Raw genomic sequence first — 17,077 nt, forward strand, 5'->3', positions numbered from 1 at the left:
GAGGCTGCGGGAGAGGCGTCATTGGCTACGACGGCTCCGCGGTGCAGTCTGGGCCTCCGCCTCCGTTACCCTGGAGCCCGAGCCGCCGCGCCCCTGTCGCCGCTCCGGAGCCCCCGCCCCCGCCGCTGCCCCGCGTCCAAACTTTCCGCACCGGGCGCCCTGGGCTCCCGCCCCGCCGCACCGCGCCGCGCCGCGCCCCGCAGGCCGAGGAGGAGGTCCGAGCCGGCGCCCGGGCAGGCGTGGGGCGGGGAGGAGGCGGGACGCCGCGTCGGCGCGGGTGGTGCGCGGGGCGGGCTGGGGGTGGGCTTTGCGGTGGGCGTGGGGACGGGCTGGAGCCCGGGGAGGGGAGGGTCGGAGGTTTGGGGTGCGGGGTGTGAAGGCGGGAGGATGAGGTCGGGAGGACTTGGGGGCCGGGGGGCCGAGGTGAGGGTGAGTCTAGGACCGCCGGGAGGCCTGGGCGAAGGGCTGTCCGACCGCTGGGCATGGAGACGCTTCCAGAGAGGCCTGGGTGATGGGACGAGCAGAGAGTGCAGAGTGGGACGAACTAGGGAAAGTTAGACGGTGCTGAAAAAGTCGGGGGCCCGCGGCGACTGCTGGAACGACGGGAGGGTCGGACCAAAGAAGAGAAGGATGCTTTCGGTAGCTCTGGAGTAATAATAACCGGCGATTAAGACTGTTAGTAGAACAGAAAGACACATCTGGCCGGGCTGTGGGTTTCTCATTTATCGGATGGGGTGAGAAAGAGGTGATTGGCCTAAATTGTGCTTCCTTGGGCATAGGAGCAATGGGTGCTGAGATAATGGTGATTTTTTTGCCTTGGGAGTGCCAGGAGAAGTGTTTTTACAGTGGTGAGGAGTAATGGCCCATTCATTTAAATTTAAGTCGTTTTTTAAAACTAATTTACCCAGCATCAATTTTTTTCCCTTTTGGGGATGAGGATAATGGGCTTATTAAAGAAAAATATTCCTACATATACTAAAAGAAATAAATCAAAATATTGCAGAGTCTGTTCGCGTGAGTTCGGATGTAGCTTGTGTGAGCCATTCACTGTGTCGAGGTGTCTTGAATAGGAATAGAATTGACTGCTATTTCTTAATCTTTCAGGTTACAGTTATTAGGTGCAGTGGAGTGGGTTCTTTCTGACTCATAGGACTCCTATGTACACCAGCATGAAACAAGGCCATCCTCACACTTGTGCTTGACCCCACTGTTGTAACTACTGTGTCAGCCATTTGTTGGACGATCATCCTCATTATCACTGGATCAGTTTTGTTATTCTTCTGGCCATCCATGGTATGTTCAATATTCTTCACCAACACATAATTCAAATGCGGCAATTCATCTTTGATCTTCCTAGTTCATTATCCACCTTTCACATGCATGTGAGGCAATTGAAAATACCATGGTTTCTGACAGGTAGACCTTATTTCTCAAAGTATATCTTTGATTTTTAACACTTTAAACAGGTCTTTTGTAGCAAACATACCCAGTATAATATGCCATTTGGTGTCTTCACTGCACCTTCCATAGGTAAATAAGGATTGTGGATCTAAGTAAATTTGATTGTTGATAGCCTCATTTTTTTCTCCATTTATCATGATGTTGTCTGCTGGCCCAATTGTGAAGATTTTTGTTTTCTTTATGTTGAGGTGTAATCCACACCGAAGGCTGTAGTCTTTGATCTTCATCCGTAATTGCTTTAACTCCTCTTCACTTTCAGCAAACAGGGTTGTATCATCTGCCTATTCCCAGTTGTTAATGAGTCTTCCTGCCATCATCCTGATGCTGCGTTCTTCAAATGGGTCTGCTTCTTACCTTATTTGACTAGCATGCAGAATGAATAAGTATGGGGAAAGGATACATACGTGACACACACCTTTCCTGGTGTAAAGCACATCGTTTCCCTTTGGTGTGTTCATTCCACGTGGCAGATGTACAGACTTTTCCTGAGCACAGTTATGTGCCCTGGCATTCTCATTGTTTGCAATGTGAGTCATAATTTGTTAGGATCCACACACTCATACACTTCCTCAGAAAATGTGAAGAGCATTTTGGCTCCCCTCCTTAGGAAAGTACATGTAGGCACATACATACGTTTATATCTTTTAACTTCAGGTTAAGAATTTTGGGTTAGATGAGCTCTTTGGAATAAAAGTCACTTAAGGTTTGAGGTGGGGTGGGGTGGAGTAGCCTACATGCAGTCAGAAAAAGGGAAGATTAAAAATGGGTAAGGTTCCAGAGATTCCTTATTATGCCTTCCATTGACCTTATTGTACTTATATGTTCTCCCTTTGGGTTACCACTTTCTGATATTTTATTGTTAATCTTCTAAACTTCGAGCTGTTCCTTTTGTATGGTTTCAAATGATTTTTTTCTATGTTCTTTTTTCTAGTTATTTCTTTTGCATTGTTTTCTTGAATTTGTCTAGTTTTTGTCTTATTTTCCTTGATCTTTTAGGATCCTATGTGTAAGTATTAAAATATTAGTAGATAGTTCTGTTGCCATTTCTTTCTCAGGAAAGTTTTATTCCTTATTCTCCCACTACTCTGAGCCATCATGAGCCCTGTGGCCCGGCTGCTAATCTCAAGGTCAACTGTTTGAAACTGGTCCATCCCTTGGGAGAAAGATGGGGCTTTCTACTCTTAGCGCGTTACTGTCTAGGAAACCCATGGGGGGCAGTTCTTCCCTGTCCTTTAGGGTCACTCCGAGTCAGCATCGACTCCATGGCTGTGGTTTGGTTTTTCAGGTTCCACATGATTTGTTATTGTCTGCTATCTCTGAGGCCTTGCGTTGGTTTGTCATGTGTTCGATTGTTTTGCCCTGATTATGTTTGGTTTTGATACACCACTGCAGACAGATGTACGTGTTCAGTGATCACTCATCTGGTGGCAACAGATCCCTGGGCAGGTGTAGACCCTTACTGCCATTTGCTGCCTGGGTGAGGATTTTGCAAATATCCGCAGTGTGGGAGCACCTCTTGCTGTTTGCTGAGTTGGCAAGGTGGTGATGGACTGGGCAAGGGGAGGGGAGCTGCCCTCCTGTGGGAAGGCATTCATGTCACCAATCGCCAGGAGAGCAAGAGGAGAGGAAATGTACTCCTCCAGTCACGTGGTATGGGTGTCTGGGCACATCCTGCTAGTTGCACCTAGCGACTGGGGCCTGAGTGTGCAAAGTGTCCGGAGGCTACCTCTGGTCTTGTGGGGGAGCCCCCTGCTGATACTCCAGGGATCTGTTACTCTGTCCCGAGCTACTGGTGGAAAGTCACCCTCTGGATGCTAGTTCCTTTCCTGCTCTGGATGCTAGAATCTCTAGCCTTCTTGCTCTTCTTCCCACACTTGCCTTCCTTAGATCCAGTTTATATTCAGCTCACCTTGCTTCACTCAAGGTATGTCTACACAGTTTCTCTCGCTTATTGGGGATTCCATGAAAGTACTTTTCAGTGCTTCTCGGGATCCTGCTTTCACACAGGATCACTGCTGGGTTTGTCTTAAGATGCCACAGTGTGGGGATGGCTGGTAGGGTACCTCCCCTCAGTATCTCTTCTTCCTCATTGTGGTTTCCGTCAGTTTCTTTTTTTCAGCCCGTGTTGGTAGAAAGAGTGATGGATGTAGGGGTGGGAACTGAACTCTTGCAACTGTACTGTGGGGAAGGAAAATCCAGCCCCACATCAGCATTGCCCCGGCAGATTTCTGAGACGGTGGCAGCCAGGCCTTTACCTCTAGCCATCCCATCCCACGGCAGCATGCTTCTCAGCTAGGTTCGATAACCCATTGCAATGGCCACACAGAACTCAAATACCTTAATCTAATAATTTTCATCTACCTTTAGGGAGGAGGGGCAATTGGATTTATCTCTCACTTCAGTTTCTTTCCATTCTACTTGTCTAGTGGCCTTTTGTTTGAGCTCTTTCGCTAGTAGCAGTGGTATCCAGGCAGCAATGTTTTACACAAAGCAGCTGAGCACAGGAAAATGACAGGTAATTAACAGTTCCTCTGATTTCAGCTGGGTTTTTCTAAAACTAAGAGCCTTCGTAAAGTCACATAAATCAGGCGATCATTATGGTAATTTACACATAGTGGAGCGATAGCTTAGACTTACTTTCTGCTTCTTTAAAACTGGATAAAGCAAACATTTTGGTGTACTGAGAGATATTCTGGCTAATCATTTTTTTCTGATTTATGTGGAATATATATTGTTTGGGATTTTTTTTTCTCTTAAATGAGGTTTATGTGGATGACAACAAGTATTAGATTTGATTTTTATTATTGCTTTAGTAACCTTGATTTCTATTATTGCTTTAGTAACCTTGATTTCTATTATTGCTTTAGTAACCTTGACCATTTTAGACAGTAAACAGTTCTGAGGAGTTAAATTGAGCAACACTTACCAATTTTTCTTATGTTGCTTTTCCTAATTCTTCAATTACCACTGAGTGAACTAAAGAAAGTATCTTTCTGTCCACCACCTTTTTACAGATAGGCAAAGCAAATAAACAGATATTAACTGCTATATTCATTTGTTTGTTTGTTTAAATCATTTTATTGGGGCCTCATACAGCTCTTACCACAATCCATCCATCCCTCCATCCATTGTGTCAAACACATTTGTACATTTGTTGCAATTGATGTATCCTTAGCCGTGAAGAATATGTTTCAGTTGGAGCAGTTTAGTTGAATTGAGTATGCCTGGGATTTTAATATTTAGTCTTACTTTATAGATCTTACCTGTGAATCTAGGTGACATGTTTCCCCCTACAGTTTTTTGGGGGATATAATTTTCTTTTAAGAGAAAAATAATTTTATTCATTCTATGACAAATTATGGTTAGTCATAGTAGTCACATAAGTAGGGTTGGTAAAACTTTGCTGAAAACTTGCTAGGGTTTCTCAGATTTTAAAAATTAACCCAGAAAGAACAATTGTTCTGAATAAAAATTTTAATTTGTTAACTTTCCCCTGTTCTTAGGAATTTTAGAGATTTGAATAAAACTTAACCAAATATTTCAAAAGATTGAAGACTTTATCATTGCACTTAGTATAGGAAGACAAATGAGACAGAACAGGATGATACCCAACTATCCGTACTAAATATTCTGAAACCAAGAAGCCATAGGGTAATCTTCATCAAAATGGGGAAAACTAAAGACTAGCGTTTCAAAGTGTCATTGAATTCAAACTTTTTTGGAGCCACTGAGCCTGGATGAACCTTTGAAACTATTGCTCAGAGATAATATTCAAACCTTAATCCGTGAATATGCCCTGAAGTTTTCTTTGAACCAAATCAGAAGTGAGCTCAGTTAGAAATGTTTGCCTTGAGCACTGTGGTCTTTGAAAGAAGAATGAATGTTGGATGAAAATGACATTGTCAACACCAAAGGTCGCAGATAGTAAACCAAGTGAACTAAGGAGGCAGTGTCTTTATGTTAATTGGAGGAATGTTTCTGAAAAGGAGCATGAGAATGGTGGTATGACTTGAAGACTAGCCAGTGTCACTGACTTATATGTGTACATCATTGAATTATCTTTTGCTGTGCATAGTAAGACTGTAACCGATGTCACTGACTCATATGTGTACATTATTGAATTATCTTTTGCTGTGCATAGTAAGACTGTAACCGATGTCACTGACTCATATGTGTACATCATTGAATTAGTTTATCTTTTGCTGTGTATAGTAAGACTGTAGCTGATGTCACTGAGTTGTATGTGTACGTTATTGAATTAGTTTATCTTTTGCTGTACATAGTTTCAACAGTTTTCTAAAACGATAACATAAAGGCACAGTAGTGGAAATAAGACAGGTGGAAGATTTAGCTTTAAAGAGGAGCAAAAATAATTCTAATGAAATTTATGGCCTTAGGTAATTTGTGACATTGGCCTGATACTTTGATTTTCTGAAAGGAGTTTGATGACCAGATGATTCCTTAGGGTTCCACTCAATGTTAAATTGTTAATTTATAAAGCTGCCATATTTGTTTTTATTTCTTTAAATCAACTTATACTTTATTAGAAAAGCTAAGCTATTACTTTGCTTCAGTACTGTCTGGTTTTCCCGCTTTTGGTCTCATTTTTCATTACTTTTCCATACACTCGCCTCTTAGTTGGTGTTATTTTGATTTTTTAAAGCTTTTTTAAATCGTTTTATTAGGGGCTCATACAACCCATATTACAACCCATACACACATCAGTTGTGTAAAGCACATTTGTACATTCATTGCCCTCATCATTCTAAAAACATTTGCTCTCCATCTAAGCCCCTGGCTTCAGGTACTCATTTTTCCCCTCCCTCCCCTCTCCCCTCTCCTCATGAACCCTTGATAATTTATAAATTATTGTTTTGTCATACCTTGCCCTGTCCGGCATCTCCCTTCACCCACTTTTCTGTTCATCCACCAGGGAAGAGGTCACGTGTAGATTCTTGTAATGGGTTCCCCCTTTTCAACCCACCCTCCCTATATGTTCCCAGTATCACCACTCATACCACTGGTCCTGAAGGGATCATCCGCCCTGGATTCCCTATGTTTCCAGTTCCTGTCTGTACCAATGTGCATCCTTTGGTCTAGACAGACTTGCAAGGTAGAATTGGGATCATGATACTGGAGGAAGGTGGGTAAGCATTTAGGAACTAGAGGAAAGTTGTATTTTTCATTGTTGCTACATCGCCCGTGACTGGCTCATCTCCTCCCGAGACCCTTCTGTAAGGGGATGTCGTGTGGCGGACAAATGAGCTTTGGGTCTCCACTCTGCACTCCCCCCCTCATTCACTATGATATGATTTTTGTTCTGATGATGCCTGATACCTGATCCCTTCGACACCTTGTGATCGCACAGGCTGGTGTACTTCTTCCATGTGGGCTTTGTTGCTTCTGAGCTAGATGGCCGCTTGTTTACCGTCAAGCCTTTAAGACCCCAGGTGCTATATCTTTTGATAGCCGGGCACCATCAGCTTTCTTCACCACATTTGCTTATTCACCATCTTTGTCTTCAGCAGTTGTGTTGGGAATGTGAGCATCATAGAATGCCAATTTAATAGAAGAAAGTATTCTTGCATTGAGGGAGTACTTGAGTGGAGGCCCAATGTCCTTCTGCTACCTTAATACTAAATGTACAAATATACTCACACAGATCGATTTCCCCATCATATATAAATATATTTGCATATGTACATGTCTTTATCTAGACCTCTATACATGCCCTTTGCCTCCCAGCTCTTTCCTCTAGTTCCCTGGACTTTCCTCCTGTCCAACTATCATGCTCAGTCCCCACCAGGGTTTTAGCAATTCCTCTTGGTTACATTATCCTTGATCACGCCTTACCAGGCCTCCCACACCCTCTCACCACCGATTTGTATCACTTGTTGTTCCTTTGTCCCTGGGTTTATTAACACTTCTACCTTTCCTCCCACCTCCCCCTCTCCCATGTGGCCCCAGAACTGTCAGTCCCTTTGTTTTCTCCTCTAGATTGTTCATCCAGCCTATCTTATTTAGACAGACCTGCAGAGATAATAACATGCACAAAAACAAGACAGAGCAAAACCAAGCAACAATATACAACAAAACAATGACAAAAAAAACACAACAAGAAAGAAAAGCTTGTAGTTAGTTCAAGGATCCTTTGTTGGCATTTAAGAGTGTTTTCTAGTCCAGTCTGTTGGAGAAAGTTCAAGGATCCTTTGTTGGCATTTAAGAGTGTTTTCTAGTCCAGTCTGTTGGGGCAAGTTCAAGTATCCTTTGTTGGCATTTAAGAGTGTTTTCTAGTCCAGTCTGTTGGGGCACCACGCCCTGATCCCAAAGTCCACCTTCAGCATTTCCTGGGGACCTCGCCGCTCCATTCCCTTGCTATTCTGTTGCACCCCCTTAGTGTTTTGCCTCGGTGCGTGTCTCTGGTGTTGTCCCCTGTAAGACGAGGGGGTCAGTGCGGGGCGGTTATCTTGATTTTTTTTGTGGTGTATTTTTTCAGTAGTGCTGTTAGCCAGGTAACGGTGTTTCTACAAGGACTAGGGGCAAATTTGTGTTAAGATGAATGTTCACTGATGTCGAGGTTTCCATTCTGTAGGAAACTAGGTCGTCGATTGCTATATTTCCAAGGAAAACTTGTTAAAGTTATGAAGAATTTTAACATAATATAAAATTTTTAATATTTTAGGTTACAATACAATGTAAAAAAAATCTGAGCTTTGGCAAAGAAAAGTTTCCTGAGGCTGTTTAAGTTTGTTATCGCTATTAAGAAAATGTGTTCCTATTGTTAGGCGCTGTCAAGTCCATTTTGTGACAGGGTAGAACAAACAGCCCGATAGGGTTTCTATGCTGTAATCTTTTTGTTTTTGCCCCCAGTTTATTGGGAGCTTTTACAGCTATTACAACAATCCCCCATTCCGTTAGATCAAGTGTGATTATACAGTTGCTGCCACCCTCATTTTCAAAACCTGCCCTCTTTGCGAATAGACCTTCAGGTCTTTCTGCTGTGGAACAGATAATCCCTGCGTCAGCAGAGACATGAAAACAAGCGAAAAGTATGTAGTCTTCTCAGAGGACTCAGTCAAACAGGAAGATCATCATTCTTAAAACTCAGCGTGAAAGGGGTCTTGGGAATGACTATACTTACACAATTTTAAACCAAATCATATAATTTAGAGAATAAATTGAATAAAATCTCTTTGAAAATAGGGAGAAAAAAGAGAACAGAATCTGTAGACATCCCAGAGAAAATGAAAAGGAGAAATGATCATAAAACAAATATAAAAATATTCTAGTGCTTAAAGATTATTAATAATGAAGTCCAAGAATTTATTGATTATACTTTGTGTGTTAGACTAAATATATAGCCATATGTCACTTAATATCCACAATGTGTCCAGTGGAATACAATGTTAAAATGTTAAATGATTTTTTTAATATTAAATGATTTGACGTTGTTTGGACACCATATATATTTGGTCAGTCTCCATATTATGAATGAATTCCATTCCTAAATCTCTCTTTAAAATCTGTCAGGTTTATACATTAAGTGGAGTAGTTAGGTATCCAACATGAGTTGGCCGGGTATTTAATATGACATGTAGTATGTAATATATCTTTCTATGTATAAAATACACTAATAGGTACGCTAAGAGTATTTATAACCTAGTAATACAGTAATAATAATGTTAGCAGCTCAACATCTAACATCATGGCCTGTTAAATAGCAGCATTTGTGTTTATGATCAATCTTCAGATCCATGGAATCAAATTTAGTTTTTATTTATTGAGAAGGATTTTTATGTCAGGTGCTTAGCATGTTATGTTACTTAACTCGACTATGACAGTGTCTTTTCTCCAACTCCTGAAAAGATCTATATGTGCAGTTAAGAACAGGTAAAATTGTATTGTCTTTTAGAAAAGTGTAACCAGCAGGTTTTGCTTTTAGGAAACTCATTATCTGTAGAAATAAAAAAGATGTTCCATGTATGACGGTGTAACTACCCCCTTCCTTATGTACAGGGAAGGAGTATATCTTCTACCTGCCAATGTGAATTCAAACTGCTGGGCTTAGGGAGAAATCGTATGTCCAGAAAGGAATACTATCACCAGGATCAGAAGACTATGAAAATGTTCTTCAGTTTGGTCATGTACTCCTCTGGAGAAAAGAATCTTTGAAATTATGTGAATAGAGACTTTCCTAAACAATGGGAGAAAGAGCAGGAAGTCCAGATACTAATCAAGAAAGAAATTCAGACAAACACCATTTCTCTTACTGTTTATCTGCTTTGGAAACTACACCACAGTCTTGCAGCCAGTCTTCTGGCCAGTCTTCAGTGGCCAGTCCCTCTTCACCTGCAAGTGTTAAGGAGAAACATCCTAAAAGATATGTTTCGGATAGCCAAGTACATCACCAAGGTATGTATTCTGTAAAAGAACCTAATGAAACGAGGAGGAAAAGGGCATTTATAGAGGTCTAAATACAGGCGTGTGCAAATGTAAATAAAAATATATATATATGTGATGGGGAAATAGATCTATGTGCATATATTGATAGGTTTAGCGTTAAGGTAGCAGATGGACATTGGGCCTCTACTCAAGAACTCCCTCAATGCAAGAGTACTTTATTCTATTAACCTGGCATTCCATGATGCTCACCATTTGGACATGATCACTGAAGACAAAGTGGGTGCATAAACAAATGTGGTGAAGAAAGCTGATGGTGCCCAGCTATTAAAAGATACATCGTCTGGGGTCTGAAAGGCTTGAAGGTAAGCAAGTGGCCATTTAGCTCAGAAGCAACAAAGCCCACATGGAAGAAGCACACCAGCCTGTGCGATCACGAGGTGTTGAAAGGATCAGTTATCAGGCATCAAAGAAAAAAAATCATATCATTGTGAATGAGGGTGGGGAGTAGGGACCCAAAGTCCATCTGTAGGCAACTGGACATCCCCTTACAGAGGATCTCGGGGAGGAGACAAGCCAGTCAGAGTGCGACGTAGCAGTGATGAAGCATACAACTTTCCTCTAGTACTTTAATGCTTCCTTCCTTCTACCTTACCAATCGGCCAGACCAGAGCATGTGCACTGGTAAGATAAGAACTGGAAACACAGGGGATCCATGACAGATAAACCCCTCAGAACCAATAATGAGAGTAGAGATACCAGGAGGGGAAGGGGAAGGTGAAGAAAGGGGGAACCAATCACAATGATCTACATATAAGCCCTTCCCAGGGGGACAGACAACAGAAAAGTGGGTGAAGGGAGACAGTGGACAGTGTAAGACATGAAAAAAATGATAATTTCTAAATTATCAAGGGTTCAGGAGGAAGGGGGGGTAGAGGGAGGGCGGGAAAAAATGAGGTGATACCAAGAATTCAAGTAGAAAGAAAATGTTTTGAGAATGATGAGGGCAACGAATGTACAAATGTGCTTGACACAGTGGGTGCGTGTATGGATTGTGATACGAGTTGTGAGCCCCCAATAAAATGATTAAAAATAAATAAAATAATTTTAAAAATAATAATCCTATGAACTTAGAAAACTTATTTTGAGTGTTTAAGGAATGATTATAGAATATATACTATATATATATCCTAGAAATGGACTGATATATCTTGATATATTTTTAATAGATTTATATAAGTATTCATGGTACTGTGTATTTACCCTTAGTTGTGTTTGAAGTCATATATAGAAAAACATAACATAGCTAAGCTTCTGGTCATATTTTCTCTTTTTCCTAAGCATATTTGTCAACGGCTTCCTGGGGTACTGTAAAGGCTGAGAACCCCCCACAAAATACTTTTGTGTGTGTCCTTTTTAAGTCATGAAGTGTATTGTTATAAGATGGCTAAAAGCCATTTTTATAGATGGAGTAAAATTCTTTGGAAGTACAAGGCTATTGGCTTTTCAGTTTCCTCTTTCAAAATTGTCTTATTTGAGGGCTGTCTCATTTGAATTTGTGATTGGACGTACCATCTGATATTAAACTTTACAATTAAGAACATACAAATCTTTGAGTGAAAATTTAGAGAATGCCTATTTATTCCCAAGAAACAATTTCTTTAGTGTTAGTAGAAACATTTTCATTTTCCTCCTCCCCCAGAGCAGTTTAGGAGGCCACCCCTGAAAGGGACAGAGCTTCTTGTCGTCAACAGCATTGCCACCTTCTGTTTGATGTTATCTTCTGTATTGCATTATGTGGTGATTTGCCTGCGTTAGACGGAACAAGCCCACCTATGCCTTGACCTGGGAGGGGAAATGTGACAGTTAGTACACTGAGGGACAGTGCCATCAGTCCTCGGGACACCACTGCCTTGACTGCCTCTCCCCCTGCAGCCACCATGTATTTGGGGTCACTTGTGTTACCCCTCCAACAGCGTCAGAGGGTTTGATCTGCATCCCCCAGACCTCTCGGTGATGCCACGGATCCGTGGGGTGGAACGTGAGCTGTAGCTTTGTCTTCCATTGCGTGTGATGCTGCAGGAGTCAGTTTGACACATGCTAACATTTTTATGTTTTTGTTTTTTTATAATTACCAGTTTCATTCTTGTATTCAAACATATATAGCTGAAATTCCACCTTATACTCATATCTTTAAAATGAAACTATAATGTGAACCTGTAAATATTGTTATTCTGTGCTTAGGAGCCTCAGTGGCTTAGTGGTTCCAGGTCAGGCTGTAGTCCTCAGGGTCAGCAATTAGAAACTCCCAGCCACTCCACTGGAGAAAGAGGGATCTTTCTATTCATGTAAAACGTTACGTTTGGGAAACCCACCAGCAGTTCTAACCTGGCCTCAACGGTGGCTATGAGTTGACATTGACCTGATGGCAGTTAGTTTGTTTTGTTGTTGTTTATTCTGTGCATAGTTTTGTTATGGGATTAGAGCATCCATGACTAGGCAGATGGGCAGGGAAAGGTTAGATATCCTTGCTTTTTCTTTGTTTTCTTTCTTTGGAATGCGTTTTCTCCTTGGGTGGAAAAAACAAAAACCGCAGTCCCCTTGGAGATTGATCTCTGATGTGGCAGACTTCCACATGTCTTTTTTAAAAGACTGCTATTTGGTTTAAGATTAGTAATCTTTAAGTACAACCTTAGCATTATTACTTAAAGTACTAGTACATAAATCAAGTAAAAATAATTTCATTATTCCAAATTTTATGAAATGTGATTGATGCGTATGAAAGACTTCAGATACTTTTATTTTATAGGATATAAATTTTGCTTTTTGTCCTATTCTAAAATTTGTGTTAAAAGTTTTTTATTTGAATATATTGACCCAATCCTAGGAGAAAGCATTTAGAATGCTAAGCGTTTTCCATATCAATCACTAATAAAGGGGATGTAAGTTCTTATTTATATAGAGTATTTGTGTAGTACTTTGAGTTTCACACAAATTGTTGAATCCTCAGAACAACATAGTTATATAGGTAGTGATATCCTTCTTCTGTAGAAAGGGACAATAGACTTGGAAAGGCTTAATTGAATGACCCAAAGTGTTATTTGTGGTAAATCAGTACTACAGACAGTGTATAGGTTACTGTCGTTTGGCCAACTGGAAAAAGGACTGCAAATGATTTAGAGTAAATATAAAATTGCACATTTCAAGTAAGCCTAAATATCTTTATACTTGAATGTCTCAATGCATTTTTATCAAGGGGTCACTGTGTATCACTGCTGATGCTGAGGATGCCTGTGTTTGAATGACATCTTATATAGAAAGGTAAAAGTTATTTAAAAACTGGATACTGGCATCTCTTAAAACAATGTAATTTCACATGACCTATTTATGCATAATTTTTGATGGCCTGAAATATTCTTTACATAGTGGAAACTGATTTTTTAAAGAAAAAATGCTAAGGATCGTCTGTTAGTATGAGTCAATAACGAATAAACGCTAGTACATTTGGTACACCTTTCTTTACATTATGACTGTTTCCTTTCTAGCCCCTCAGAAGTCAAGCCCCAAGGGCCTCCCCCACAGGAAAGCAGTCCGAGTAGGATATCGCTCCCAGAGCCTCAATAGGGAGCAACTTAGGAAAGATCCTGATGTTGTCACGAAGCGAGTTCTTTCTGCAAGACTGCTAAAAATCACTGAGCTGCAGAATGAAGTGACTGAACTCCAGGTCAAGTTAGCCGAGCTGCTAAAAGAAAATAAAGCTTTGAAACGGCTTCAGTACAGACAAGAGAAAGCCCTGAATAAGTTTGAAGATACAGAAAATGAAATCTCCCAGCTTATACTACGACATAACAATGAGATCACTGCACTCAAGGACCGCCTCAGAAAATCTCAGGAGAAAGAACGGGCAACTGAGAAAAGGGTCAAAGATACCGAAGGGGAACTATTCCGGACAAAATTTTCTCTAAAGAAATTGAAAAAGATCTCTGAAGCTAGACACCTACCTGAACGAGATGACCTGGCCAAGAAACTGGTCTCTGCAGAATTGAAATTAGATGACACTGAGAGAAGGATTAAGGTAAAGTTTCTAGAACTTAAGTCGTGCTGCCTCGCGTTGTTTTTCCATTGGACGATTGATAGCCTTGGTTTCAACTGCTTATTACTATTTGGCATTTGCTTGGAACCTGGAACTATTTTGAGTATTGTTTTATGAGTAGAAAGTTAGGAATACGGTTTTATATGTAAGAGCAAGATGCAAAGGACTCTGTTACATTAGGTGCTGTGGCGGCACAGAGCATTAACCACGAGGCTGCTAACTGAAATGTCTGCATTTGAACCCACCAACTATTCTGGGGGATGAAGTAGTCAACTTCCATACATATTGCAGCTTGGAAGCCCCGTGGAGCAGTTCATTCTCTACTACAGAGTCGCTAGGAGTTAGAAGTGACTCAGCAACAGGGAGGGGGGAGAGGTGTTGCATTACTGGGCCAGAAGTTAATATGCTTAACTGACAGTTTTGAAAAGTATTCTACTTGATTATCTGATTGCGTGCCTAAAATGGAAAATAATACTGTAAAAGTGACATTTGGGGAAATTGTCTGAGAGTTGTCATGTGAGTAATGTTTTCTGTTTTTATTTCTTTATATGTTGTATAATCAAGTTGTACCAACTTGATTAAGTTGGCGATGCTGCGTCTTTTGGGAGAGGATGTGCTCCTCCTCTTCAAAATCAAAACTAAGCATTAGTGAATGGGAGAGGTTGAATAAACTCGTTTAAAATTATAGCATATCTTTAAGGGAAAAAGATTCTCTTGAGATGGATACAGGAAAGAAATATTATCCATGACCACTGCACATGACTCTCCATGACTATATATTTGCCGCCTCTAGATGAAGGTAAGTAAAAATGTGCCACTACTAGGGTTCCAATCCGTTTCATGCATGGAGTTTATTTCACACAACACATGTTTAAGCATGTCTCTAGATCAGTGAATGGGTACAGAACAAATTCTCTCGTTGGTACACTTAGTCTCACTAGGGTGCCTTGAACAACCTAGTCAACACAGTGGCTTCTATGGGTCTCCCTCACAGTGGCTTCTATGGCTTGGTATAGGCAAAGAGGCCAGCTCAGAAGGCTAGTGCGACTGTATTTGGACTCCAAAGGAGCAATGTTGGTAGATTTCTCTTAAAGGACACGGGATGATAATGGGTACTTACTATGACGGAAATGTTAAGAAAATGGAAAGCTACATTGGTGAGAAAGACCAGGAAAGTTGCACTGAGGATTGTTTTCCCAGCGTGACGATGCTATCTGCCCATTCTTCAAGGGTAGCAAGAACTGGTATGTAGGAATTTTATCTCTCTTAGCACTGATCTGACCATTTTAACCATTTTTTTTGTTTCCCAAATGCAATATTTCAATGAAAGACAACTTGAGTCTATAGGATGCTCAAACTGCTGTTTTTGTTGTTTAAAATTCATTTGGGATTAATACATATACCAAATCCGAAGTTTAATCAAGTCCAGCAGAACTGTACATTGGGTGCCACAGTCAGTTTCCACACATTGTGTTTTTATATGGTGCCATTGATGCTATCACCCTTTTATCCCGCCACCACCTCTATGTCTCCTCCCCCAACCCATATTCCACTTGCCAACTCTATAGGTTCATTAGTCCTGGTTTTCATAACCCCCAAATTAAAAAGCATATATTGCAAATTCAAGAGAGTGACCCCCAATGACATAGCACTCCTGAAATACCCCTAATATATACAATCAAAAACCAAACAAAACAATACAACCAGAAATATATAAGATTTTGGAAAGCAGATCAGGTCCTGCATGCATCCTAGGGGAAATCTGTTGATGAAGTTTAACTGCTCAAGCCAGGCTTCTGCCTTTGACCTTCTCTACGCCACTCGCCAATGCACTCCATTTAATGACCACTTCCATCCTATCCCTCAATGGTGGAGAGAGAGTTCACTGGTTGTTTACTTCTTGTAGAGCTCCACCAATGAATCTTGGGATCCCAGATCATCCGTAGCCTTCTGCAAACCAGATTCTCAGACTTTAGGCTTTGATACTAATCCTGTCTTCGACTTCAGATTATATGAATGACAACCCTTCCGTGACTGATGATGATGTGCTTCTTCAATGTGGACTTAGTTGACTTCACACTTAGATGGCTGCTTGTTCGGCGACAAGCCTTTAAGACCCCAGACACTATTCTGTGTGATAGATGGGCACCATCTGATTTCTTCACCACATTTCACTAAATCACCCAACTCCTCCATGTGCCCTTCATGGAGGCGAGTAACCAGCAGAACTAATTGTTATTAAATTGGAACTGTGATTTAGTGTGAGCCTTATACAATGGTCCTAGTTCTGTTTGTTTGTTTGTTTGTTCTTTCAATTTTCTGACTTGGGAATCTACCCGGGTGTCATGTCGTTGCACCGTTCAGTCCCATCAAACAGAACTGTACCATTGCTTCCCTAATCAACCCCCAAACACCCTCTTGGGTGCCTCGTTGTCATCTACCTTTTATCGCACTTTCCTCCCTTGCACCCCTTCCCCGGCCCCCTTGTTCTACTTGCTATCCCTATAGGTTCATCAGTTCTGGGTTTCATTTACTGAAAAACAGAAAAACGTCATTTCACAACTTCAAGAGAGTAAGTAATTCCCTACTCCATAGCATCTCTGTATTTAAAAGCAATTCGAATGTCATCCTTTGTGAATTGTGTGTTTCAGGTTGTTTGCCCACCTTCTCAGGGTATTATTAGTTTTTTTTCTTGCTGTAGACTTGTGAAATACTGTAGATTTTAGTAGTTAGTCCTTTCTTTGTGTGTCATTACTGAATATCTTTTCCCAGTCTGTGGGCTTTCTTTTACTTTCTCAATGAAATCCTTCGATGTACACAAGCGCTTTGTTTTCAGTAGTGCCCCCCCCCCAATCTGTTTTGTCTTCCACAGAGTGTTTCCTTTGTTATCTCTACTAGTTCAGGTAGTCGCTGCACTAAGGCACTTAGATTTTTTCTGATTTTCTCATCAGTGACGCTGATCGCTCTGGGTTTTACATTCAAGTCTTTGATTCACCTTGTGTTTGTTTTTGTGCATGGAGTGAGATAGGGGTCTGGTTTCATTTTTCTCGAGGTGGATATCCAATTTCCCCAGCACCATTTAGAATTGTCAGAAAAACATAATGAAGCTATTTACACAACTTT

At 41.0% G+C, this 17,077-nt stretch overlaps 1 protein-coding gene across 3 annotated transcripts in view; it reads left to right on the plus strand.

The window, feature by feature from the left end:
• The first annotated feature begins 1,018 nt into the window (after nucleotides 1–1,018).
• LCA5 (lebercilin LCA5) overlaps nucleotides 1,019–17,077 on the plus strand; it is a 34,341-nt gene continuing 18,282 nt past the window's right edge. The window contains exons 1-3 of one of the 3 annotated variants that reach the window (XM_075554855.1): nucleotides 1,019–1,293; nucleotides 9,478–9,873; nucleotides 13,407–13,936. In XM_075554855.1, the coding sequence (XP_075410970.1) occupies nucleotides 9,663–9,873; nucleotides 13,407–13,936 (741 nt within the window). In that variant the 5' untranslated portion in view covers nucleotides 1,019–1,293; nucleotides 9,478–9,662. Of the gene's footprint in view, nucleotides 1,294–3,683; nucleotides 3,977–9,477; nucleotides 9,874–13,406; nucleotides 13,937–17,077 lie in introns of those variants that run through there. The other 2 variants (XM_075554856.1, XM_075554854.1) reach the window with 2 other exon arrangements.

The sequence above is a fragment of the Tenrec ecaudatus genome, chromosome 7, assembly GCF_050624435.1.
Source record: "Tenrec ecaudatus isolate mTenEca1 chromosome 7, mTenEca1.hap1, whole genome shotgun sequence".
In the NCBI taxonomy this organism is placed as follows: Eukaryota; Metazoa; Chordata; class Mammalia; order Afrosoricida; family Tenrecidae; genus Tenrec; species Tenrec ecaudatus.